General features: G+C 38.7%; 1 protein-coding gene across 1 annotated transcript in view; it reads right to left on the bottom strand.

The window, feature by feature from the left end:
• C3H14orf39 (chromosome 3 C14orf39 homolog) overlaps nucleotides 1-27,369 on the bottom strand; it is a 41,297-nt gene extending 13,928 nt beyond the window's left edge. Inside the window, exons 1-13 of the mRNA XM_049770263.1 lie at nucleotides 27,250-27,369; nucleotides 25,300-25,363; nucleotides 24,971-25,027; nucleotides 23,412-23,538; nucleotides 20,056-20,145; nucleotides 13,967-14,154; nucleotides 13,826-13,868; nucleotides 10,162-10,282; nucleotides 8,704-8,795; nucleotides 6,418-6,548; nucleotides 5,544-5,620; nucleotides 2,387-2,472; nucleotides 2,244-2,302 (exon numbers count right to left, since the gene is read on the bottom strand). Coding sequence (XP_049626220.1) covers nucleotides 2,244-2,302; nucleotides 2,387-2,472; nucleotides 5,544-5,620; nucleotides 6,418-6,548; nucleotides 8,704-8,795; nucleotides 10,162-10,282; nucleotides 13,826-13,868; nucleotides 13,967-14,154; nucleotides 20,056-20,145; nucleotides 23,412-23,538; nucleotides 24,971-25,027; nucleotides 25,300-25,363; nucleotides 27,250-27,369 — 1,255 coding nt within the window. The remainder of the gene's footprint in view (nucleotides 1-2,243; nucleotides 2,303-2,386; nucleotides 2,473-5,543; nucleotides 5,621-6,417; nucleotides 6,549-8,703; nucleotides 8,796-10,161; nucleotides 10,283-13,825; nucleotides 13,869-13,966; nucleotides 14,155-20,055; nucleotides 20,146-23,411; nucleotides 23,539-24,970; nucleotides 25,028-25,299; nucleotides 25,364-27,249) is intronic.
• Nucleotides 27,370-27,672: the final 303 nt, after the last annotated feature.

A 27,672-nucleotide genomic window follows, 5' to 3' on the forward strand; every position in this document is an offset into this window, starting at 1 on the left:
CAAAATTTTGTTGTCCTACATTCTCATCAAGACTTTTTTTTTGGGGGGGGTGCCACACCTGGTGACGCTCAGGGATTACTCCTGGCTATTTGCTCAGAAACACTCCTACCTTGGGGGACTATATGGGACACCAGGGGATCTAACTGCGGTCTGTCCTAGGTCAGCCGCATGCAAGGCAAACACCCAACCGCTGCGCTACCACTCTGGCCCCTCTCATCAAGCCTTTGAAAAGCCAAGCTGAATTTTGCTAATCAGGTACCTGTATAATTATAATTGATTTTAATATAATTTTTTACCACCTAAACGATTTGCTAATGTAGCACAGAATTTTCTCTTTTGAACTGCCTATTTGTGTATTTTGTACTAATTTCCAACTGGGCTGTCTTTTTCTACTTCTTATATAAGCTCTTCATATGTTTTTGGAAAAATGTCCTTTGATAGTTAATTTTTGATACTCTGATTTGGTGGTGTGTCTTTCACTCTTTTTTATGGTGCCTTCTAATGAGTGAGAAAAATAATTTTATATAATCATATTTTGTTTGTTTGGAAAGCAAGTTTGATGTAATTGCAAATAAGAAGTTTCTTTTTCAAATGTAAAGTCAACTGTCCTCAGACATGACAAGAACAGGGCACCCTAGTATTTTCTTTTACCACCTACTCCAGGAGTGAAGTCCAGGGCAGCTAGTGTGTTGGAGAAAAAAACATAAGAAAAGTCCATTAAAGAGGTCCTTCAATCCTTCACTCAAGAGTCCAGTGGAAAATTTCCTCTTCACAAAGGAAAATTAAGGCCCTGTCGATCTTTTTTTATAATAGGAACTTAAACTATGTATTTAAGAACCCATTTTGAAATTATGAAAATATTTTACTATGCCTTGGGTCCCTCCTGTAACACACACACTAAGCCACGTCTCCATGCCTAAATGGTTTTTGTTTTTACGGCAAAGACGCTAGTTTACAAGGACTGCATTTATCAGCTAGAGAGATGTAGTACAGTGGGCAGACTGCTTGTCTTGCATGGGTTGACCTGTGTTTGATCCGTGGCATTCCTTATTGGTTCCAAGCACATCAGGAGTAAGCCTTGAGTACCACCGGGTGTGACACCCAAAACTCTAAAAGACTGTATTTAGGGATAATTTTACCCTTCGTCCAAATGTTACCACACTACACCCACCACATACAGATCAATCTCCCTCCATCACAGACCACTGGACACACTCCTCCTTTAGATGCCTCCCCCTTCTTCCTCTGGTAATTTAAGTTTTATATTCTGAGTTCAAGTGTTTCTTTGAATTTGGTTTTTATTTGTTCCCTTGATTTGCATCCTATATTATATACACGAGTGGCAGTCAATATTTCTCCTTACTCTGCATGACATGAACCCTGTCATCCATGTTTTATGTTGTTATGAAAAGCAGACTTATCTTTTCTTCAGGGTGCGAAGTACTCCATTGTGTATGTATATTTTCTTTATCCATGCATTTTTCCGTAAGCAATAAAAATATTTCTGTATATGACAGCCTATACGCTTTATTATTTTTGCCTCTTGCTTTTAACTAACAGCTATTATTTTTTAACGTATTAGCTTCTTTTAAAAACTAGCTGAGAGGGACTAGAGAAATAGTACAGTGGTTAAGGCTCTTGTCTTGCAAGTGTCTGAGACCAGTCCAATCCCTGTCATCATAGATGAGCCTGAGCACCAATAGAAGTGACTATAAAACAAAGATAGGAGTAGCCCTTGGAAACTTCCGGGTGATGACCAAACCACAACCCTCCCTCCAAAAAATAGGGTTTGGGGGTTGTTAAAAACAAATAATCCTTTTTCCTTCTAACAGAATTAAATACCATCTTGGGTATCATGCCTTATCATAGAGTCAAAGATAGCTAGAATTATACCAGGTATTCACACCATTACCTTTATTAGAGCTATACTTTCCCAGAGATTAGCCTCCTCCCTTGTTCAATTCTATCAAGTTGGCAATATACAGATTATACACAGGTGGAAGAGATACCTGTGACAGGTAAATAATTCTTCCCAAATACAACAATCTCCTTCTGATATCTGCTTCAATAATTGGCTGAAACTTACAACCATGTCTGACATAAAGATAAACTCATTACGATTAGAGTGAATCTGTTTACATTTATAGAATTTTATCCTGACAGTATAACCCATCTTAAAACCTCAAAATAAAAGTCAATGGTACCACTTTTATAGAATAAGTGGAGTAATTGTTATTCATTACCTGCATCTCTTTTTTCATACCATTGATTGCAACTTGATTTTTTCTGTGGGGTTAATAATCTAAAATACAATAAGTAAAATTTTATGTCATTTTGTGAGTTGATCATTCTAGAAATGAAAGTATTTTCTATTATTTGAAGTTACCTGAACTGCATAAGATCCTGTGAGCTCTTAATAGTCTTAATATGTGGAGATTCTGAATGCTTAATCATAGACGAATCATTAAATACCTGAACAAAAGAAATTAAGCATTACAACTGGATTAAAAAACATTCAAAACATTTTCACGGCTATTCAGGCTCTCCATTAGTCTTGTCAACCTTGCTCCCATCACATCCATAGCAACAACTGCAAATAATAACTGAAATCATTATATACAAAATGAAGTCAAATACTGAGAAACAAAGAAAGTTTAATACTTTCAAATAATTTGATGTATCTAGTGATTACAATGCTATGTTTGGCAGTATTTCTACATTTTAGGTAACTACTTAAGTCTTATCCCATATTCCTGACTAATTTTCAAGTGAATCTTAGCATTTTCTCAACTGAGTACATGATTTTTGAGTATATTTTCTATAATATCTTGAATATACTATGAGAAATTAATTAAAAATTAATTGGTTGAAAAAACTAAAACCTGCAACTTTGTTTTATACATGTATAAAAAGTTAATCTTTAGAATGTTAGATGTTCTATAATATGAATATCTAAATCATTGCTCTATCTTTTACACTTTTTCAAGTCTTTCATTATCAATGAATCACTCATTTTGAAAAGTCCCTGATTTTTCTTATTTGACTCAAAATAACAATATACTTAAAAGTACAAGTTTAGGGCCCGGGAGATGGTACAGAAGAGGTGTGCCTTGCACACTGCTGACCCAGTTCAATCCCGACACCCAATATAGTCCCCAGAACCCTTTCAGAGTGACCTCTGAGCAACCTGGGTCAGCCAACTGCAAGATAAGCACTTTACCTACCTATCTCTCCAGCTCCATAAATTTACATTTTTTAACAACAGAAAAATTAGTATTCCTATCTGTTCCCTCTCTATTCTCCAACATAAAAAGTATTTCATGGACTGGAACAGTATTTAGCATGTAGGATGCGTGACTTGTATGCAGCCGACCTGGGTTCAAGTCCTAAAGTCCCATATAATCCCTTAAGAACCGTAAGTAGTAGTAATTCCTGAGTGCAGAGCCAGGAGTAAGCCCTCAGTGCCGCCAGATGTGGTACCAAAACAAACAAATAAAAAGAACCAGTAAGTTTTGGTTTCCTTCACTTATCTTTTTATCTTTTCAACTATATTAATAACATCAGGAATTTCAGTTCTAGATTTTCAGATTTAAATATTTTTAATAGTTAACATATCCTTTTTTGTTGTAGAGAGGGTAAAATCAAGCTGTGTTCAGAGCTTTTGACCCCCCCTTTTTTTTGTCCTGCATTAGAAATCACCCTAGTGGGATTCACATAACCCATGGGGATTGTTTAGGATTGAGCCCAGCAGGCGAGGCAAGTGCCCTATCCACTGTCCTATCTCTCCAGCCCCAAGTAATGTACATTTAAACTTATTAAAGCTCACTAATTACTTTTATTATCTCTACCCTCTATTTATCTGTAATCACGATGATTAACCCAAAGCAAGGACATTTTTCATTGTGAATTTCCCTCTGTATTATTTCCATAAGAATATGAGAAGACAGAGATATGCAGCATTAGGAGGTAGCTTCTGGCATGGCATGCTCCTTTTCCCTCACCACTATTAAGTACCACATGTTACATTCTGTGATGAAACTCAACTATGAACAATTCTGCAGCCACTGTGATTAAATAAAGCAATTATATAAAAAGAAAAGAGCCATACAGTAGGGGGTGGGAGTGGCAGTGCAATGGGTAGGACACAGTGCACGCAGTCAGCCCTGGTTGAGTCTCCGGCATCCCCTATGATTCCTAAGTTTGCTGAGAGTAATTACTGAGTGTAGAGTCACAAGTAATCCAAGTATTGGGGCCGGAACAGTGGCGCTAGAGGTAAGGCATCTGCCTTGCCAGTGCTAGCCTAGGATGGACCGCAGTTCCATCCCCGGCATCCTATATGGTCTCCCCAAGCCAGGAGCGATTTCTGAGTGCATAGCCAGGAGTAACCCCTGAGCATCACCAGGTGTGGCCCGAAAACCAAAACAAAAGAGAAGGTAGTAACCCAAGTGCTGACAAGAGTTGCCCCAAAACGAAACATCAAAAGAGCTAAACATGGGACCCGGAGAGATAGCACAGCGGCGTTTGCCTTGCAAGCAGCCGATCCAGGACCAAAGGTGGTTGGTTCGAATCCCGGAGTCCTATAGGGTCCCCCGTGCCTGCCAGGAGCTATTTCTGAGCAGACAGCCAGGAGTAACCCCTGAGCAACGTCGGGTGTGGCCCAAAAACAAAACAAACAAAACAAAAAAACAAACAAAAAAAAGAGCTAAATATTAGGTCTGTGAAGACTATTCAGATGACTAGATTCTTAGCACTGCATGGTCCTAGCACCAAGTACTTGGGCACCACTGAGTGCAGTCCCAAAACAAAGCAAAAGAGTATCATCTATCCCTACAAACAAAGCTTTATATTCCCTGCTCCCACCTAGAGAGCCATCCTATCGCTGAGGTCTGGACAAAAGTGAAGTGGCTCGAAAGTCAATAGATAGTAACTAAATTAAATTCTACTGAAGCAACCTAAACAGTAGCTCTGCTCACTGTCCCCAAACCTATAACTTCTGCAAAAGTATTCTCCCATATAAGTCCTGGTGACAATTTCCCTCCTCAATCCAATCTTGTTTTGTCTTTCAGAAAAATCTCCTATTTCTGGTCAAACAGGTAAAAGGCTTAGTATTTTAAAACATATTTATGTTGTTTTTTAAAAGAAGGGTACAGTATCTTCCACCTTGTCAAGTCCAAGTCTTGAGTGTTTTAAACCGTCATTATACTCACGGCTAATTCAATACATTTTTCAGTTTCTCTCTGTCAAGCATGTGAGCATACACACACCACACACACAGAATGTGCTTCCTAAAGGGAGTACGCCATGCTTATTTAAAGTAAACATTTGGGGCCAGACAGATAGCATGAAGGGAAGGCGTTTGCCTTGCATTCGGAAGAACGGTGGTTCGAATCCCGGCATCCCATGTGGTCCCCCGAGCCTGCCAGGAGCAATTTCTGAGTGTAGAGCAGGAGGAACCCCTGAGTGCTGCTGGGTGTGACCCAAAACAAACAAACAAACAAACAAACAAACATTTAAGTAAGTTAACTGTGAAAAGAAATATCTACCTGAGTATCATTCTCTTTTTGTCCGAAGTCAATATTAGGAAGCTTTGACCACTTCATAAAACATTCTTCTTTCTTATCTAGATTATTAAGTAGTAACAATTTCAAATAAATTCTAGATGTCGAATCAAATATTTAATCAAATATATATGCCCAATATTAAGACCATACTTGTAAATTTTTAAATAAAACATTTCATTTAAACTAAAATACAGAATCCTAAAATTAGTTTCAGAATCTTGCTATATGTTATTACAGCAATTATAAATAATATGAAAACCAGCTGATCAACCTACATCTTTATATTCTTATTTTGGGGGACAGCACACTTAAAGATGCTCAAAGTTTACTCTTGGTGGTACTTAGGGGTCATATGTAACCCTAGGGATCCAACCAGTGTTGGCCATATGGAAGACAATCATCTTACTCCTTGTTCTACTTCTCTAGCCCCACAAAACATCTTTATCATGAGAAACCAAAGAAGATATACTGATGATGTTAATAACTAAAGAGAAAAAAATCCAATAATGATCTAATGTCATGATAATATATGATGATACAATAATACAGTTCACCTAATCACGCACATGATAATAAAACTTCTCAAAGAAAAAGATGGAAATTATTCTCTTCTGCTAGATGTTCAACAAGACCATAATACATTTTTAAATATCATGTAATTTCTCAAAGAGAAACATGCTAGGTCTCGAAGTCAAAACTTCTTTACTCAGAAATGACTGAAGTGGTACTTCCCTGAATCTACTAGTCTCCGGTTTCGCTTGTTCTCACTTATACCAAAAAGTAACTAAAATGGCTTCTATTTCTTCTTCTGTATTCTTAAAGGAAACTAAGTATTTTTGTAATAAGTATACTGTACCTGGAACTCTTGCTTCTGAAGAGTTCATCTTTATTGGTCTGACTGATTTCTGTGATTCGTGAGGAGGAAGTAATTGATTGCTTTGAGGAATTTTATTCATTGCAAGCACATGCTCATCTTTTTCAAAAATTCTGAAGAGAAAAGTGAATGACATTGCTCAAAGCGGATATATTTTAAGATTAGAAGTATTGAATGTCATATAATTAAAATGATTAATTCTATCGATAAGTGGATCTTTAATTTTTTTAGTGGAAGGAAAACTTCATGTGTGATCTCCAGTGTGATGCACCTAAGTGCGATACAACCCCCAGCAAGCACCAAAACTAACTGCTGAATCAAGAACAGCAAAAGCAAAAAGCTGAGGAAATTTTTTTCTTTAAATTATCTTCATTGTTTAATTAAAAGTTAATCTAAATATTGATCTTTTTTTGGCATAAACTATCAAACTATTCCATAAATGGTATCTATATTGTTACTTTTCATGGAATTTTTATGTGAAAATGTGTTAAATAAAATTCTGCTCATTTTGCTATTTTTTTGCAGGGACGTATGTCACACATGGCAGTGCTCAGGGATTAACTTCTGACTCTGCACTCAGAAATTACTCCTGGCAGACTCTGGAAAAGGGAACTATGCAGAATGCTGGGAATCAAACCTGGGTTGACCGCATGCACGGCAAATGCTCTACCTGCGGTGCTATCCCCCCAGCCCCTTCAGATGGCTATTTAAAACCAATTTTCAGGGGCTGGAGCGGTGGCACAGCAGGTAGTGTGCCTGCCTTGCATGCGGCTGACCTAGGACAGACCATAGTTCGATCCCCCTGCATTATATGGCCCCCCAAGCCAGGAGCAATTTCTGAGCGCAAAAGCCAGGAGTAACCTGAGCGTCACAGGATGTAGCCCAAAAACAAAACAAACGAAAAACACCAGTTTTCATTATAAAATTAAAGATGGATATGAGATAAAGGAATCATGAAGATAAAAGATACAAGCAACTAAGCCTGAGGAGAGGAATTTAGAGTAAAAGAGGATATGGGCAAAAAGATAAGTATTAGAAAAGATACCGGGGCCTGGAGAGATAGCACAGCGGTGTTTGCCTTGCAAGCAGCGGATCCAGGACCAAAGGTGGTTGGTTCGAATCCCGGGGTCCCATAGGGTCCCCCGTGCCTGCCAGGAGCTATTTCTGAGCAGACATCCAGGAGTAACCCCTGAGCACCGCCGGGTGTGGCCCAAAAAACCAAAAAAAAAAAAGAAAAGATACCAATAAAAGTAACAGTAACAGGCAAAATCACTTTAATTTTTCCAAGTTTTATCTTTTATTATCATTAAGATGAAAGTTATGAAAATACATTGTCATATATCTATATATCATATATATTTTAGCACATCTTCACTCAGGATGTTAAATAGGTGAGCACAATGCTGCTGCTCCCACCATTGTGCCTTATTTCACTGGTTGGCCTAGCATTAAAAACAAACAAACAAAGAAAAAAACCAGAATGAGGGTCAGAAAGATAGCTCACAGCAGATAGGGTGCTTGCCTTTCATAGAACTGACCTGGGTTTGCCCCATGGCACCACATATGGTCCCCTGAATCCTATGAGAAAGTCACTAACACAGCCAGATGTGACCCAAAGACCAAAAACAATTTTTTTGTTTTGTTTTTGTTTTTGTTTTTGGGTCACACCCGGCAGTGCTCAGGGGTTCCTCCTGGCTCTACGCTCAGAAATCTCTCCTGGCAGGCTCAGGGGACCCTATGGAATGCCAAGATTTGAACCACCGATCTTCTGCATGCAAGGCAAACTCCTTACCTCCACGCTATCTCTCTGGCCCCAAGACCAAAAATTTTTTAAAGAATGAAATGTACAACTGACATGTACAGAACAATAAATGTGCTGTTGTTGTTCTTTCTCTTTTTACTAAAATAAAAAAACAGGTTTGAATATTACCCATTATACTTAATAACATAAAATTTTATAGGAAATAAATAGAAAGTCTTACAATCATTTGTAAGTCTGGAGTCAGAATGAGCTAGTACAGCAGCTACAGTGTTTGCCTTAAACACGGCTGACCTGGCCGGGCTCAACACCCAGCTTCTCTTATGATCCCCCACACCCACCACGAGATTCCTGAACTCAGAGCCAAGTGCAGCCCCTGAGCACCACCAGGTGGGCCCCCATAAATATAAGTACTACGTAACACTAGTAATTTGGTATAGTATATAGAATCAAATTTTAGACACAAAATATCTATTCACATAAAATCCAATATTAAAGTCAATCTATACCTTTCTTCCAATTCCTTTCTCTTTTCTGTATTTTTATTTTTTTCTTCTGGAGTTTCTAAAAGACTATTAGTTTCATAAAGTTTTGCAATGTGCTGAGGTAAAAATAAAAGCAAAAGCAAAAATATTAACTAAAAGCATAACAACAAATGCTTTACTTTAAATAATAAATAATAAGTACTGGATAAATTGATATACATAAAATAAACAAATAGTGTTAATTAACTTAGTGAAATTTGCTACAGTCATATTTATCAATAAATAAAATTCATTTTACTTTCCTTACAATTTCATCCGTGAAACAAGATTTCAGTGAATTTCCATCACTTTTTGTTTGTTTGTTTTGTTTTTTGTTTTTGGGTCACACCCAGCAACGCTCAGGAGTTACTTCTGGCTCTGTGCTCAGAAGTTGTTCCTGGCAGGCTGGGGGACCATATGGGATGCCTGGATTCCAACCGGGGTCTGTCCTGTGTTGGCCGCGTGCAACTTACCACTGTGCTATCACTCCGGCTCCTCCATCACTTCTTTAAAAGGACAGTTATAAGCAAAGTAAACAGTTATTCCCCCACTTTATAGTTCAAAGGAAGTGATATCTATATACTAAAATAATAGTAAATATTTAGTAAATAGTAAAAAAGATAAATCATAATATTATTTTTTGGAATCTCATACCTATGATTGGTAAACATTTATCTTTAAAGCAATTTTCAAAAATTTAGAAAATTATCTATCTTTACTATCCTTTTCTAACCTAAAATTTGGAAATTATTTTGCAATATTCTCATACTTCTCAACAAAAGCCACATTTTAATATTTTGTGCCAGAAAAGCATTCAAGATGCTATCATAACATCTTAAAGGTAAGACTAATACTATTCTAACTTTATAGAGTATACTAATGAGTTTTCAAAATTAAATCCTTCAACTCATTTACTGTCCTATTTTCTTTGTGATCACTCTTTTAGTTCTTTTAATTGCTTTCATTCCTGCTATTAATCTGGCTTATTATTTTCTCATCTGCTTTCTTTACTCATTTCCTCAGAACTAAGAATTGTAGACACTCTGGGTCCGGAGTGATAGCTCAGCAGTATGGCATTTGCCTTGCATTCGACTGACCTGGGAGGGACCGGTTTGATTCCTGACATCCCATATGGTTCCCCAATCTGCCAGGGGCTATTTCTGAGTGCAGAGCCAGGAGTAACTCCTGAGTGCTGCTGGGTATGATCCAGAAACCAATCAATCAATCAATGAATCAATCAATAAATAAAGTTAAAAAAAAGAATTGTAGACACCCAATACCTATAAGGTATTTTGGTCCAAAAGTAATCTGAACAAATAAATGATCTAAAGCATTCCTCTATGTTTAGGTTCTTTAGAAATAGCTCTACTAAGATTGCCAACTAACATTCCTTTACACGTTTACATTATTATCCACATTAGAAACATGTAAGAAACGATATACCTGATTTATGCAATTAATTTCTATTTCCATGTCTTTTACTTTTTTCTTCAGTTCAGACGAGCCTCTTGAGATGTTGTTGGCTTGCTTGAGAATAGCTTGTGTTTTAACTCTCAAATTAACCCTTTTATGTTAAGGATTTATACTACAGAAGTAAATTTCATTTATAATATTGGTACTATAAATTATATTATGCAATATTATTTATATATTTCATATACTTAAAAATAAAGCAGCAATCAACAACAGAGGTAAAACAAAGATAAAAATTAGCCAAACAAAGTAATAAAATTCCCTTTGTATGAATGTTAAACCTAAATTTTCCTTTAATTCAAAATAGTGAGAGGATTTTTTGCTTTTGGTTAAATTTTTCATAGGATGTTTGCTTTATTTTTTTAGCTGTTCGGTTGGCTTTATGGCTTGGGGACCACAAATGACAGTGTTCAGTACAGTCAATCCTACAGGTGCTCAGGGAACCATATATGGTGCCAAGAATAGAACATAGAACGGATTTGGCTGTATCTTTCCAGTTGCTTTTGGGAAGTAGAAGGGGCTCGTGGTTGGTTCTGTGTTCAGGGATCACTTCTGGTAGGGTTTGGGGGACCAATGCCAGGTGGGCAGTTCCCTATCCATTGTACTATTGCTTTGGCCTCCTGCTTGTTTTTGGGTTTGTTTGCTTGTGTTTTGGGCCTCACCTGGTATCGAGCAGATCCTGAGTCTGTGCTCAGAAATTACTCCTGGCAGGCTGGGGACATATGGGATGTCAGGGACTGAACACAGGTTGGCCTCGTGCAAGGCAAACACCCTACCCACTGCTATTGCTCCAGCATCCAAGTTTATCGTGTCACTTGACATAACTAATAATAACCAACTCAGGTCCAAACTTAGCTTATTTTTTCATTACTTGTTTCTTATCATGATCTGGTGAGGTTTATCAGAACCTCTGAAGAATTTAGAAGAATATGATCTTACTGCCTAAATTGTACCTACGCTCAATTTCAAGTAGAGAAATTCTCATTTGTAAACAAATAATCTGCATGGATTCTAACTTTTTCTATAATTCATTTATAATTTTTTGTTTGGGGGGTTTGGGGTCACAACAGAAATGGTCAGGGCTTATTCCCGACTCTGCTCTCTGGAATCATTCATGACAGTGCTCAGGAGACCAGATGGAAGGCTGGAGAGTGAATCCAGGTAGGCCACATGCAGGGCAGGCACCCTACTGTCTGACCCTTCTCACCCTACTCTCACTCCAGCCTTCCATTAGAATTTTAAAATAAACACAACAGTGGCAGGTCACAGTAACTTTGTACAGAAAACCCATAAATGAGAACATTATCAGAACTATTTTTTTTTTTTTTGGTTTTTGGGTCACACCCGGCATTGCTCAGGGGTTACTCCTGGCTGTCTGCTCAGAAATAGCTCCTGGCAGGCACGGGGGACCCTATGGGACACCGGGATTCGAACCAACCACCTTTGGTCCTGGATCGGCCCCTTGCAAGGCAAACGCCGCTGTGCTATCTCTCCGGGCCCTATCAGAACTATTTTTACTCGACTAAAATTTTCAATAATTCAAAAACATCTGTCACTATCATAACCTTACCTCGTTTCTTACTCTGTCTTAAATATATGGTTTATGTTCTAGAACATAAAATCACAGTGAATTATAATTTTATAATTATATTTTATTATAGCAACACTATTACAAATATATATTCATAACTACTAAGTAGTATATTTAAACTTTAATAGACATTTAAGTCCATGCCTCTCCATCACCTCTATTTTTATGATGTTACTCCATCCTATGGATCAACTGCCTAAATGCCTGATAAACCTTCTGCATCTACTTTATGCCCTTCCTGCTAAGAAATTAACACACAGACATATAACAAATAAATAGCTAATAACAGAATAATCTAGAGGCCTATAAATAAAGGAGTTAAAAAGATAGTTTAGAATGAAGAAGGATGTATAATAGAATGCAGGCATAAAGAAGACTTAGTGGGCCTGGAGAGATAGCACAGCAGCGCTTGCTTTGCAAGCAGCCGATCCAGGACCTAAGGTGGTTGGTTCGAATCCCGGTGTCCCATATGGTCCCCCGAGCTTGCCAGGAGCTATTTCTGAGCAGACAACCAGGAGTAACCCCTGAGCACCGCCAGGTGTGGCCCAAAAACCAAAAAAAAAAAAAAAAAAAAAATAGACGACTTAGTATAAACAGGAGAGGTAGAAGCATAGAAAAGCATATGAAGGACTGTGGAGGTTAGCAGATTAAGTACCAAATTGATCATCAGAGAAGATGTTAACAAACAAGACTTAAATTAATTAAAAACCATTTTAAATTCAATATCTCTATACTGGGGCCAGAGAGATAGCACAGCGGTAAGGTGTTTGCCTTCACATAGTCAATTCAGGAAGGATGGTGGTTCGAATTCCGGCATCCCATATGGTCCCGAGCCTGCACGCATGATTTCTGGGCTCAGAGTCAGGGGGAACTCCTGAGCACCACCAGGGGTAACATAAACCCCCACCACAAAGAAAGCCATTATAATTTTAAAAAGTAGACTATTCCTATCTGGTATAATTGATATTTTAGGTTCTGAGAAAGATAAAAAATTTCACTTACATTAATGGTAATAACATTTCTACTCCCAAACCACTAAATCATGACAAAAAGGAACATTCTTCAGGTAACAGCAGAAACTTAACTCTTCATACTGCTTAGCCCAAAATAGATCTCCAATGAATTTCTTTTTATGTTTGTTTGTTCTTTTGGTCACGCCCTGCGGCACTCAGGTTACTCCTGGCAGGCACGGGGGACCATATGGAATGCCGGGATTCGAACCACCGTCCTTCTGCATGAAAGGCAAACGCCTTACCTCCGTGCTATCTCTCCAGCCCCTCCAATGAATTTCTATAGATTAATTAATTGTGAATCATCCTTCCATATCTCCTAAACTAATAAAAATAATACTGGTAATGGGTGCAGTACTGGAATTATATACATGAGAAATCATTATTAATAGTATTGTAAATCACAGAATCTCAATCAATAAAATATTTAAAAATTAAATTTCAAAAAAAAATTAAATTTCAAAATAAAAATGAATAAATAAAATTATTACTTAAGAAAGTAATGCAGGGGCCGGGCGGTGGCGCTGGAGGTAAGGTGCCTGCCTTGCCTGCGCTAGCCTAGGACGGACTGTGGTTCGATCCCCCGGCGTCCCATATGGTCCCCCAAGAAGCCAGGAGCAACTTCTGAGCGCATAGCCAGGAGTAACCCCTGAGCGTCACAGGGTGTGGCCCAAAAACCAAAAAAAAAAAAAAAAAAAAAAAAGAAAGCAATGCAAAATGATCTTCAAAAATCCTATAATTTTGTCTGGGCTGGAGCAATAGCACAGCAGTAGGGCATTTGCCTTGCACTTAGCCAACCCGGGACAGACCTGGGTTCGATCCCCGGCATTCCATCTGGTCCCCCGTGTCTGCCAGGAGTAACTAAAGCCCCGCAGGGTGTGACCAAAAGAACAAACAAACAAAAAAAATCCTATAATTTTGTATTAAATAAAAATGTAAATCTTTTAGATTCCTACTAGTAAAATATTGAAACAATAAAAACACAAAAATATTTATCATTATGAATTTTACATTAAAATACCATTATGGATACAGATGTAATGTCCATTTAGTAAGTGATGGAAAGGGAGGAGGCACTAGAAAGCAAAGACACAATTTTAGAGTGATACATTATTTTCATAAATATCAAAACATAATATTCCATAAAGATTAAAACAAAACAATAAGTCCATACCTGAAAGCTCAATGAAAAGAGTTTCGTTCCTTTTCAGTTGTTCGGTCCATGCCAACACTCGGCTCTGAATTTCTTCCAGCTCTCTTTTCTTCTCATAATATTCATATGAAAGGGGTATTTTTGAGTATTTCAGCTGGTGTTGCTTCAAAACTTCTTTATATTCACATAAATTATCATCATACATTTTTCTGTAAAAATTAGAAGTGATGTTACATCAAAAACACTCTAAATCAACGTGTTGAAGTCCATCAAATTAAGCATGTGTCTGCTTATCCTGTGCTTCCCTCAATAGTCTTTCCTTAGAACGTTTCTGAACTCCATCACTTCAATTCTCTATTTTCTTTTTCTTCACTTGTTTACTGCCTAATCCCTTCCACTAAACTTCCACTCCTTCCTTTCTAATTGAACTATGCCTTTCAAAGGTACTAGTATGTTAGTACTTAGTCACATTAGAAACACTGTATTAGTATGATCTTATTTGTCCAACTTAATCATTTATTTTTATCACCCTACTAATGGACACTAAGGAACCTGGTTCTTTAAGTAAATTAATTACTGGATCTCTTTTTTAGGGGGCACACATCCAGCAGTGCTCAGCACTTACTCTAGACTCTATGTCCAGATCAGTTCTAGTGATGTTTGGGGGACCATACTGGGTTCTGAGGATCAAATCTGGATCTGCCATGTACAAGGCAAATGCCCTACCTCTGCTCTGGCTCTAACTTTCTGAATCTTTTTACTCCAACAGTTCTGAGTCTCTGTTCCATTCAGTGCACAACCTGTACAACAACGGTTGTTCAATTTCTTTTTATTTTTCTAAGCAAAAATATCACACTGTGTAAAGTTCTAAGAATTAGAACATAGGGTTCACCGTCATTCTTAACAAATCCACAACCATTATGTGTGGGACACTCAATGCAGTGCTCAGGTCTTATTCCTGACTCTCCACGCAGTGATAACTCCTGGTGGTCCTTGGTGGATCTTATGCAGTGCCAGGGATTGAACCAACATTTGTGTGCAAGGAAAGCATCTATCCACTGTATTATCTCTTAACCCCTCCACAACTTTTTTTTTAACCACTCCCTGGCACTCAGGCATTACTCCTGATTCTGTGCTCAGAAATCACTCTTGCCAGGCTCGGGGGACCATAATGGATGTCAGAGATCAAACCTCGGACGGTTGCTGCAAGGCAAATGCTCTACCCACTGTGGTATTGCTCCTGCCCCCTCCATAACTATTTTCTAAAGAAAATTTCAGCACAGTTTAGGAGAACTCTCATCAAACTCAAGTAGAGGTTCACTGTCATCTCTGAACCACAAGGTTTTTGTTTTTGTTTTTAAGTATTTCTTTTTATTTTATGTACAAGAATGAATAATGTCTTGAGTAGGGTGGTTAAAATTCTTGCAACAAAATATAATTCTTCACTTTCATTTGATGTTTGCTTGAGCTAAAACTAGGGCAAGTTACTATGATCTATGAAACAAATCTACCTTGCTTCTTCTTTTTGTATGACACATGAACTAAGAATGGTTTTTGTGGTTGAAGAGATAGTATAGACAGTATTCTTTACATTACTATCTTCTATTATTTACAGTCTGTTCCTCAAAGTTTTCTACATCAGACATCCTAAATGTGATCATTTCTTAAGAGATACTATAATGATCATTTCATCTTAAAAGATGAGAAAAGAGTACTTTAATCTACAAGAATTATACCAAGTGTATTTGAGACCACAATGCCAGAAAGGTAGAAATTAATCATTAAAAAAGGTGCGGGCTGAGGCTGGAGATATGGCATAGCAGATGGGGAGCTTGCCTTGCATAGAGCCAATCCAAGTATGATCCCCAGAATTCCATATAGTTCTCCAAGCACTAACAAGATTAATTCTTTACTGCATGGCCAGGAGTAATCCTTTAGCAATACTGAGTGTGGCCAAAAAAAAAACAACCCCACAGAAAAATTTAAATGTAAAAGGTACTGGAAATACAGTATAACATGTAAAACATTTTTACCTTGTGTACAACAGACTTGGGTTTGATTCCTGGCACCACATACGGTTCCTGAGCATTGCTAGGAGTGAAGCCTGAGCACAAAGCTAGGTAGGTGTAAGCCCTGAGCACTACTAAGTGTAGCCTCAAAACAAAACAAAATAAATCATAAAAAGAGAAGCTTTTATGAGAAATGCCCCAACATTTGGATCTGTGAAATATCCACTTAAATAACTATTGAATCTTTTTCTCTTATGTTTTTAATTTCCATTTGGTGTGCGTTTAAAGAGAGGTAGTCTTATACGGCGAATAGAGCCCAAACCCTTTCAACAGGAAAAGCAGGGGGTCATCTTATATGCCGGAAAATATGGTATATTTTATTTATTTATTTATTTATTTATTTATTTATTTATTTATTTATTTATTTATTTATTTATTTATTTATTTATTTTGGTTTTGAGCCACACCCTGCAGTGCTCAAGGATTTACTCCTGGATCTGCAGCACATATTGCTCCTGGCAGGCTCCGGGACCATAGATGGGATGCCAAGGATTTAACTGGGTCTATCCTGGGTTTGCCGCATGCAAGACAAACACCCTACCGCTGTGCTATCATTCCAGCCCCTAAATTATCTTCTTATACTAGAATGGCTATAATAAAAGGCCAAGAATATTGGTAAACTGTGATAAATTGTGCATTAGTTCTTAGGCATTAGTGATGAAATGTAAACTAAAATAACTAATAAGGAAAATATGAAGGTACATCAAAAGAGTAAAAAAAAAAAAAAGGGGAGGCTGGATAGTCAGTACAGTGGGTAGGTGCTTGATTTGCATTTGGCCACACTGGGTTCAACCGCCAGCATCTCATATGGTTCCCCAAACTCACCAGGAGTGATTCCTGATCAGAGTCAAAAGTAACTCCTGACCCAAAACAAACAAAACAAAAAATTAAGAACAGAGCCACCATATGATACAGCAATTCCATTTCTGGGTATACAAAGAAAATGAAATCTGTATTTCAAAAAGATAACTGCACCCCAATATTCAAACAGACAAAATATAGAAACAAACATCAATGAATAAAGAAAACAAAGTACATATTAGAGAAAAAAGAAAATGATGTTTTGGGCTGGAGAGATCGTACAATGAGTAGGATGCTAGCCTTACTTGTATCTGACCCTGGTTCAATCCCTGACCCCTATACGGTCTCCCAAGCCCCACCACAAATGATAACTGAGTTCAGTGCTAAGAGAAAGTCCTAAACACCATCAGGTGTAGCCCAAAATAAAAAAGAAAATCAAGCTGGAGCCATAATGCAAATATGTAAGGTGCTTGCTTCTCACATGGCTGATCTGGATTTGATCCCGAGCATCCCATATATTCATATACATTCCTAGCATCCCCGTGCACTACCAGAATTCCTGAGTGCAGAGCCAAAAGCAGCCCCTGAGCACTGTCAGGTGTGCCCCCAAAACAAAAGAACAGAAGGCTCAAAGAACACCAACCACAGCCCAGTAAATCCTTAGACAGATTTTAGTAACACCATGGAGAGCTATAACAATCATTTAAAATTATGTTTTGATGATTCCATTGCCTTTGATGTATAACAAACTATGAAATAAATTTGTCTTTATCCAGACAAGTTATGGTGGTGGGTGGGAGATTGGGGACTCTGGTGAAGAGATGGTGGTGGGACTGATGTTTGAACATTTAATTCCTGAAAAAACTGTATTATAAACAACTTGGTAAATTATGATGTTACAACAAAACTTGAAAAAAAATATAAGAAAAATTTAAAAATTGGGGGCTGGAGCGATAGCGCAGCGGTAGGGTGTTTGCCTTGCACACAGCTGACCCAGGATGGACCTCAGTTCGATCCCCAGCGTCCCATATGGTCCCCTATGCCAGGAGCAATTTCTGAGCACATAACCAGAAGTAACACTTGAGCGTCACCAGGTGTGGTCCAAAAACAAAAACAAAAACAAAAAAGAAAAGAAAAACAAACAAAAAAAGTTTAAAATTTAAAAATAAAGTTATGGTATATAACAAAAGAAATCTTGCAATCTGGGGCTGGAGCAGTAGCACAAGTGGTAGCACATTTGCATTGCATGCACTAACCTAGGATGGACCACGGTTGGATCCTCAGCATCCCAGGCTAGGAGCACTTTCTGAGTGCATAACCATGAGTAAAAATGGAAGGAAGGAAGGAAGGAAGGAAGGAAGGAAGGAAGGAAGGAAGGAAGGAAGGAAGGAAGGAAGGAAGGAAGGAAGGAAGGAAGGAAGGAAGGAAGGAAGGAAGGAAGGAAGTAGGGAGGGAGGGAGGGAGGGAGGGAGGAGGGAGGGAGGGAGGGAGGAGGGAGGGAGGGAGGGAGGGAGGGAGGAAGGGAGGGAGGGAAGGAGAAAGAAAGAAAGAAAGAAAGAAAGAAAGAAAGAAAGAAAGAAAGAAAGAAAGAAAGAAAGAAAGAAAGAAAGAAAGAAAGAAAGAAAGAAAGAAAGAAAGAAAGAAAGAAAGAAAGAAAGAAAGAAAGAAAGAAAAGAAATCTTACAATCTGTGGTAAAATGGGTAGGACTCAAAAGTAGTAAGCTAAGTGAGCGAAAGACAAATACAAATCTCATTTAAATGTGAAATTTTGGGGGGAATGTTTGGTCACATCCAGTGGCACTCAGGGCTTACTCCTGGCTCTGCCCTCAGAAATCGCTCCTGGCAGGCACATGGGACCAAATGGGATGCTGGGATTCCAACTACCATCTGTCCTGGCTTGGCTGGATTGGCCGCGTGCAAAGCAAACACCCTACCACTGTGCTATCTCTCCAGTCCTAAATGTGTCATCTTTAAAAGAAAAAAAGGTGGGGGGCGATGCAAAATAAAAAAGGTGATCACAAAAAGTGTGGTGAATGGTCATGCCAGGACTAAGTAATGAAGGAAATGAGATTTCAAAGTTTATGAGATGAATACGTTCCAAAAATTTAGCACATACCGCATAATGAATGTGACAGTTCTGCTAATAGATACATCAAAGTTGTTAAAAGTGAGTATGTTAAGCATAGTCACTACAAAATAGTGATTATATGAGACATTTATTGCTTAACCTTAAAATTGGATGCCTGTATCAAATCAATATGATTTGACATCAATATAAAATCAAATAAAATCTTCTTAAACTTTGATATTCTATATCTTCTCAATGAAGTCACAGAAAAGACAGTATACACTAGTCTCAAGTGCATTGCCCTCTAGATGTTTGTTTCTTTGTATCAATGAATTAGACTTATACCCAAGATCATATGACTTCACACGTAATGAAATAAATCCAAATATCTATTGATGTTCTCCATAATATCCCACTAAATGAATAATCTGAAAAATAAGTTTGACATAAAATACTCTAATATAAAAATTTATAAGCTAATTCTACAGCAATTATGCCCAGATTGTTGCTTATATAATTCAGTTATAAAAAAAAAAACCCACTAACTTAAGAACTCTATTACGATTTTTACTGGTAGTTTCTAAGGCCATATTTAAACATCTCTAAAGATCTAGAAAATGTTCTTCTGCAGACGCGAAGGGTATCCAAAGTCCAGAAGACTCTTTAAAAATAAAGAAAATATATATATATATGGGGCCGAAGAGGTAGCATGGAGATAGGGCATTTACCTTGCAAGCAGAAGGATGGTGGTTCAAATCCCGGCATCCCATATGGTCCCCTGAGCCTGCCAGGAGCGATTTCTGAGCATAGAGCCAGGAGTAACCCAAGGCTGCCCAGTATGACCCCAAAACCAAAAGAATATGTATATATACATATATATATATGGAGAGAGAGAGAGAGAGAGAGAGAGAGAGAGAGAGAGAGAGAGAGAGAGAGAGAGAGAGAGAAAGCAGAGAAGCTAAGGAGCTTGTGTTGAATACAACACACCCTAGTTTTATCCCCAGAACCATATATGATCCCCAGGTATCTCTAGCAAGTATCTTTGAGGATTGCAAGGTGTGGCCCCAAAGCCCCACCAAAGAAAGCAGCAAACAAAATTACTGTTTTTCAATTAATATGATTACAATTCAAGCTTATAAAATTAATAATCTAAATTAATACAGGTACGATACTTGTCTTTCTCAATAGTTCGTTGATAAGTAGCAAACTGATTCTGCATATAGTCTTCATGTTTATGAAAGACATCACAGGTAGGTTTCCAACTACAAAAAAAATCATAAATAGCATCTCAGAATGAGCACAAAATAATAAGTTATAGTAACATGTAGTATTTCACTGTAATAAAAATATAATAGTAAATTACTATAATCATTAAAGATACAGTATTCTTTCTGTTTCTGGGGAAATAAGTTTCGAGATAGAAAAATATTTCCATCACCATTACTGCCACCATCATGAAACATTAATAAATTGAAGTATCAATATTCATTAATTTTTACATAAAATCTGTTTGGAACTACAACTAGAGAAAAATCAAATGTGATAGGGCTAGATTATATGTCACTACAGAACTTCAATACACATTTTTTAATGAATCACTATCAGTTTAAAAGTCGATTTTGTTATATGACATTCCAACACGCACCTCTTCACCAGTGGACATTTCCTGCCAGTGTCCCCAACTTTCCTCCTTATTTGCCCCTCCCACACGTATACACACATCCTGCCTTTATGGCAGACACTATTCTCTTTGCCCTCCTTCAGTACCCAGTTCTTATTCAGTGATCCTTTCTATTATCTTAATTCTAATTGTGCCATGGACCATTACTCTGACAATCATTTCTATTGTCTTTATAGTTATTTTCATACTATCTTTTTTTAATGTCCTGAAAATTAGCGATCGTTCTGTCTGTCCTCTCAGTTTTTCACTCAGCATAATACTGTCCATATCCATCCATGTATAAGCAACTCCTATGACTTCATTTTTTCTAATAGCTGTAGTATTGCATTGTGCGATGTATACCAGTTTTTCTCCACTTATCTGTTCTCAGGCACTTGGGTTGTTTCCAGATTCTGGGTATTGTGAATGGAACTGCAACGAACATAGAGTGCAGGTGCCTTTTCTGTATTGTGTTTTAGAGCCCCTAGCAGGGGGTCTCAAACTCGTGGCTACAGGCCACAAACAGCCCTCCGTACAACATTTTGTGGCCCTGCCCTAGAGGAACCTTTTTTTTGTTTTGCTTTGTTTTAGTTGTTTGGGTCACACCCCCCAATGTTCAAGGCTTACTACTGACTTTGCACTCAAGGATCACCCTGATTTTGCCTCCTGCGGCCCCCAGGTAAATTAAGTTTGAGACCCCTGCCCTAGGGTATATTCTCAGGAGCTGTATTGTTGGGTCATATGAGAACACAAAGTTTTTTGAGAAATGTCCATACTGTTTTCCATAAAGGCTGGACCATTTTACATTCCAATAAGCAATGAATGAGGGTCCCTTTCTCCCTGCATCTGTGCCAGCACTGGTTGTTTTTGTTCATTGTGATTTATGCCAGTCTCTGTAATGTGAGATGATTTCTCATTATTGTTTTGATTTGCATCTCCCTAATGACTTATGAACATTTTTTTCATGTGCCTTTTGGTCATCTGTATTTCTTCTCTGAGAAAGTTTCGATTCAGCTCTTCTCCCCTTTTTTGAGGGAGATGGATTTGTTTTTTCTTGTTGGGCTCTACCAATGCTTTATATATCTTGGATATTAATCCCTTATCAGAAGGGTATTGGGTGAACAATTTCTCCCACCCATTCTGTGGGTGGTCTTAGTCTCCTGGTCACCATTTCCTTTGAGGTGTAGAAGTTTCTTAGTTTAATGTGATCCCATTTGTTTATCTTAGCTTCCACTTGCTTGGTCAGTGGTATTTCATCCTTAAAGATGCCTTTAGCTTCAACGTCGAAGACTTCTGCTCAAATTTCTCTCTATGAGCCTTACGGTTTTGAGTCTGATATCAAGATCCTTTTTCCATTTTGCTTTGACATTTGTTCATGGTCTTAGAAAAAATTCGAGCTCTTTTGGAACCACTGTTAAAAAGGCTTTCTTTGCTCTATTTCATATTTTTGGTTCCTTAATCAAGGATTAAATGTTAATATACCTATCTTTATTCTAATATCATGTTTTTTAATTACTTTGTAGTACAGTTTAAAGTTGGGGAAAGTGATACCTCCCATCTTCTTTTTCCCAAAGATTGATTTAGATATTGGGTGGGACACATTTTCTTTATCATATTTCTAAGTTCTAAGTTATTGGCCATGCTCAGGAGAACTTGAAATGCTTGGGATAAAACCAGAGCCTTCTACATGCAATGCATGCACTCAGCTGACTGAGGTTTCTCTCTGGTCTCACTGTTTGTTTGTTTGTTTGTACTACACTAAAAGGTGCTCAGCAGGCATGCCTAATGACAATATGCAGTGCCAAGATTCCAAGCAGTTTGTGGCCCAGCTACATGCTAGGCAGGTGCCTTCCTTAACTTTTGTATTATCTTTCCAGTACCTCCAATATGTCACTTTCTTTAAAAAGTAATAAAAGGGGGCCGGTGAGGTGGCGCTAGAGGTAAGGTGTCTGCCTTGCAAGTGCTAGCCAAGGATCAGGACCGCGGTTCGATCCCCCGGTGTCCCATGTGGTCCCCACAAGCCAGGGGCAATTTCTGAGCGGTTAGCCAAGAGTAAACCCTGAGCATCAAATGGGTGAGGCCCGAAAAACCAAAAAAAAAAACACAAAAAAACCACAAGTAATAGGAGAAAAATAAGTATTAAAATTTTATCAACAAAAGATTTAACAACTGATTCTAAAGAATAATAGTTATTATAAAGACTAGTTCATATAAATGACAAGAAACTAACTTTGGGGGTACCACACCCAGCAATGCTCAAGGGTTACTCCTGACTCTCCACTCAGGAATCACTCACTCCTGGAGGTGCTCTAAGACTATATGGGATGCCAGAGATCAAACTGTGGCCATTTGATTCCAAATCGCCCTGCTGTTTTATCTCTCAGGTCTGAAACTAACATATTTTAAGTATTTGCAATCTATTGTTCTAATAACAAGTTCTTGTTTCAAAATGTTTAAATACTAAACTCAAAACCCGAATCTGCATTTTAAAAAGTTCTTAAACATATCGAACATTAAATTTTGCAAGTTTTCATAGCTTTTTTTGTGGGGGGAGTTTGGGTCGACCTTGCAATGCTCAGGACTTATTCCTGGCTCTGAACTCAGGGGACCGTATGGGATGCCGTCGATTGAACACAGGTCAGCTGAGTGGAAGTAATGCACCCTAACCCACTGTGCTAACACTGGCCCTTATAGCCTATTTTATTTTTATCCCTTGATCCCATTTAATAGTGACAAAGAAGGCCATTTAGAAGTTGAGTCATCACTTGACAAATATAAAATATTACTTCAAATACTAGTTTAACTATAAACTTATAAACCTTAAATAAAAGAATCTAGTGATTATTAAAATTTATTTTAAATACTCACTTATTACAACTGTCCTGGATCTCCTTACTATGTTTATGGTAATAATCAATTTCCTCATCTGTAGTCTTTATAGTTTCATTTATCTTACAAATAGCTGCTTTGTTTTCCTTAATATTTTCAAGGCACTCTGGAAGAGGAGATAGTTTCTCTTAAAGTGTAAATCACAAATTAAGAAAAACTCTATATATATTTAATGAATCTGTCCACTTAACTAGAAGGAAAATTGAGAATGAAAAGGCAGGCTTGAGATGGTCAGGGTGCTATTTACTTAAAAAAATATCACAGAACGGAGAGATAGCACAGCGGCTTTTGCCTCGCAAGCAGCCGATCCAGGACCAAAGGTGGTTGGTTCGAATCCCGGTGTCCCATATGGTCCCCCGTGCCTGCCAGGAGCTATTTCTGAGCAGACAGCCAGGAGTGACCCCTGAGCACCGCTGGGTGTGGTCCAAAAACCAAAAAAAAAAAAAAAAAAATCACAGAAATACTAACTACAGAACAAGACTTGCTCCGAGATCAAGTAAATAGTCTTTCATCTTTAACATAGAGGGCTATCTATGAGAGCAGCAGCAATTAGGATGCTATGTGTTTATGCACAAATTTCTTCATACATGATACTAGTATGAGTCTTTTTATTTACAAACGGGAAATTTCTATTAATTCCATGTCAATTAATAGGTGTACCTCCTTCAAACCACTCACTTTGTATTACTGAGTGAACAACAAGGTAAAAACATCCATTTGTGGGGCCGGGCGGTGGCGCTAGAGGTAAGGTGTCTGCCTTGCCTGCGCTAGCCTTGGACGGGCTGCGGTTCGATCCCCCGGCGTCCCATATGGTCCCCCAAGCCAGGAGCGACTACTGAGCACAAAGCCAGGAGTAACCCCTGAACGTCACCGGGTGTGGCCCAAAAACTAAAAAAAAACAAAAAAAAAAAACAAAAAAAAATTCATTTGTTTATTTTTGTTACAGAAAAGATAAATTATACCTTCTCAGAGCTAGAATGATTGGTTCAATTTCTTTGATAGTTTCCATGTAGAGCCTTAAAATACTATATCTGTGTAATTTGCCTTACCATTTCACTAATATAATTTTTGAAAATTAGGATTCCTAAAAATGAATGTCTATCAATTCTCTCAAATAAACTTTAATTCAAATGGTTTGAAATAACCTGTGATGAATAAGAGAAACACTTTCTTTATTGTTTTTTGGACAACACCCTGCAGTAGTGTGTAGTGACTCCTGGCTCTGTGCTCAGGGATCGCTCCTTTTCAGCTGCATGGAAGAGATCTTCTCTGTTTATAACAAAATTCTTCAACACAAAATATTAAATGCTGAATACATAATTCATAATAGTAAAACTGCAGTTAAGGAGTGGAAGCCATAATAGGGCGTTTGCCTTGCAGGCAGCCAACCCAGGTTCCATCCCAGACACCCCATAGGGTCCCTGGTCCCCACAAGGTGTGATCCCTGACTCAAGAGCTAGGAGTCAGATATGAGTCCAGCCAGGTGAGATCCCCCAAAGATTAAGACAAAAGTATCTTTACCATGCAAAACTACTTACCATTAATTCGGTGAATCGTATCTTCTTTAGCACTTTTATCTTGCTCATACTGGAAAACTAAAACAATTCTTTCGTGAATTCAATGTCAAAATGTACCAGGAACGGAACGGACATGCTGTTTGCCTTGCATGCAGCCCACCCAAATGGATTCAATCTCAAGGCGTCCCATAGACTTCCCTAAGCACTGTCAGGGAAGTAAGTTCCTGAGCTGAGCAGTTGGAGTTACCTGTTGGGCATTGCTGGGTATGGCCCCCAAACAAAATGAAATAACAACACAAGGTCCAAGAAAATACAAATAGTCACCTACTTCATTTTTACTTGATACCTACCAAATTCTAGCAAAAGCTTATCCAAACTGACAAATAGGAAGTCATCCCTCTTGGATACTGCCGCCTTAAAAAAAAAATAGAAAAGCAAATTACAAGAACTGTTCTGAGTTGCACGTTTTACTAGGGCAGGCACAGGTTCAAAAAAAAAAAAAAACTTGCGGGCCCGGAGACATAGTAGAGCGGTGTTTGCCTTGCAAGCAGCCGATCCAGGACCTAAGGTGATTGGTTCGAATCCCATATGGTCCCCCGTGCCTGCCAGGAGCTATTTCTGAGCAGACAGCCAGGAGTAACCCCTGAGCACCGCCGGGTGTGGCCCAAAAACCAAAAACCAAAAAAAAAAAAAAAAAAAAAACAAAAAAAAAAAAAACATGCCACATTTGACCCCCCCCTTTTAATTTTTCTTCTTTTAATTTATATTTATAGCTTCTAGACAGGGGCTTCCATCCGCTTTCTTTTTTTTTTTTAATTACTTTATTTAAACACCATGGCTATAAGATTGTTCAATACATTTGTTGTTTTTTCCACAGTTAAAGTCATACAATATAAATACCCTTTACCAGTGCACATTTCCCACCACTGATGTCTCCAATTTCCCTGTCTCTGGGACATACATTTTTTTCTTTTCTCTCCTCTCCTCCACTCCCCTACTCTCTCCTCTCCTTTTCTACCTCTTTTTCCTTCCTCTCCCCCATCCAGAATGTCTGGATCCGCTTTCTTTTTTAAACAGAACCCTAGAGTATGAATTATCTTGTTCTGCCTCATATTTCTATGTCTTCCTACAAATTGAGGAGAAAAATAAGTGGTTGGGGCCCAGAAGCCAAGCAGTCTCATGAGTATAAAGTAGAAATAAAAATGATCAAACGTACATACCCAAGGCAAAGTCAACAACCAAAGAGTCAAGAGACCCAAACTACAACAAGCTATACACCAAAGGGACTCATTCTACTAGCAGTCCAGGGGGCTAAGGGTGGAGATATGGGAGGCATGCTGCAATTCACATTGGTCTCAGTAAAAGTTATTTTAAAAAAAACAAGTTTAAAATACATTTATATGAAGGGAGGTTTTTAATTAGCTATTTCCCATTACAAATTCCAGTTATATATTATATATAACATATATATTAAAGACTTGGAATTCACAAAGGTCTCAATAAAAATCTTTTTTGTCTTTTTTTCTTTTGGGTTTTGGGTCCCACCCGGCAGCGCTCAGGGGTTCCTCCTGGCTCTACGCTCAGAAATCGTTCCTGATAGGCTTGGGGGACCCTAGGGGATGCCGGAATTCGAACCACCGTCCTTCTTGAAGCATGCAAGGCAAACAAACACCCTACTTCCATTCTATCTCTTGGGACCCAATAAAAATCTTTATTTTTTTTCTTAAAAAAGGGGCAGTTTTATATTAATCTTACAAAAATAACTCACTCTTGCTATTTATTCTAGAGAATATAAAATGTATGTAATATATTACCCCCAGGTCATACCACGCTGTTCATAATATCCCACTTTGGATGCATGCCTCTCTTTGAAAAGGGGGTTCGCTTTGAACTAGTTGTCATTTGCATGGGTCTCAATAAAAATCAAAATAATAACAATAAAATAAAAAAAAAAAGGGAACAACTGCAGAATTCAGCCAGAAAAAAAAAATAATAAAGGCCAAGCAGGAACTGGCTGCAGAGGGGGTCGTGACCTTTGCCTTGTCCCGCTCCCCAATTCTCCCCTCGCCCCCCAACACAGAGACACGGGACCTGGGTCAGGAGTCTCTTCAGGAATGTCTCCCCAGTCTTGAGCCCCCAGCCCCACCACCAACCGGCACCCCGAGCCCGAACCCCAGACTTGGTCCTGCAGCCAGAGAAGGGCAGAAGGTTCTGGAAGGCGCTGCTCCGGGATTCGCGTGGCCACGTGGTCCTGTCACGTGGTCGCGTCATGTGACCATCCGGGTGCTCGGTCCACCCACCCCTGCACATGCGTGTTTGGTTTCCCCCACCACCACAAGCACGCCCCGAGGTCCTCCAGGGTGGCCCGCCCACGTGCCCCGCAAACCCGGAAGTCTCCACAGCGCCTTCTCCGCCAACATGCCTCAGGCCTTCCTCCCGCGACCCCCAAGGCCCGAGCGCCTCAATCCTAATCCATTGGCATCCCCGACACTCGGGCGTCACTCACGCTCGCTTGGCCTGTTGCTTGGTCCATCGGTCGGTCGCGGCACTGCGTGGGGAGGATGCAAGCCGAGCGTGGCGGCACTCCCGGATCCGAAGCCTCAGCCAGGCCGCCGCTGCCGCGTGAGGCGGGCCGAGGCGGCGTCCAGGAACGCCTCGAGGCGCAACTCCCGCGAGACTACGCAGTTCCCGCGAGATCACGCGCACATACCCCGGAAATTGTG

This window comes from Suncus etruscus, chromosome 3 (genome assembly GCF_024139225.1).
Source record: "Suncus etruscus isolate mSunEtr1 chromosome 3, mSunEtr1.pri.cur, whole genome shotgun sequence".
Classification (NCBI taxonomy): Eukaryota; Metazoa; Chordata; class Mammalia; order Eulipotyphla; family Soricidae; genus Suncus; species Suncus etruscus.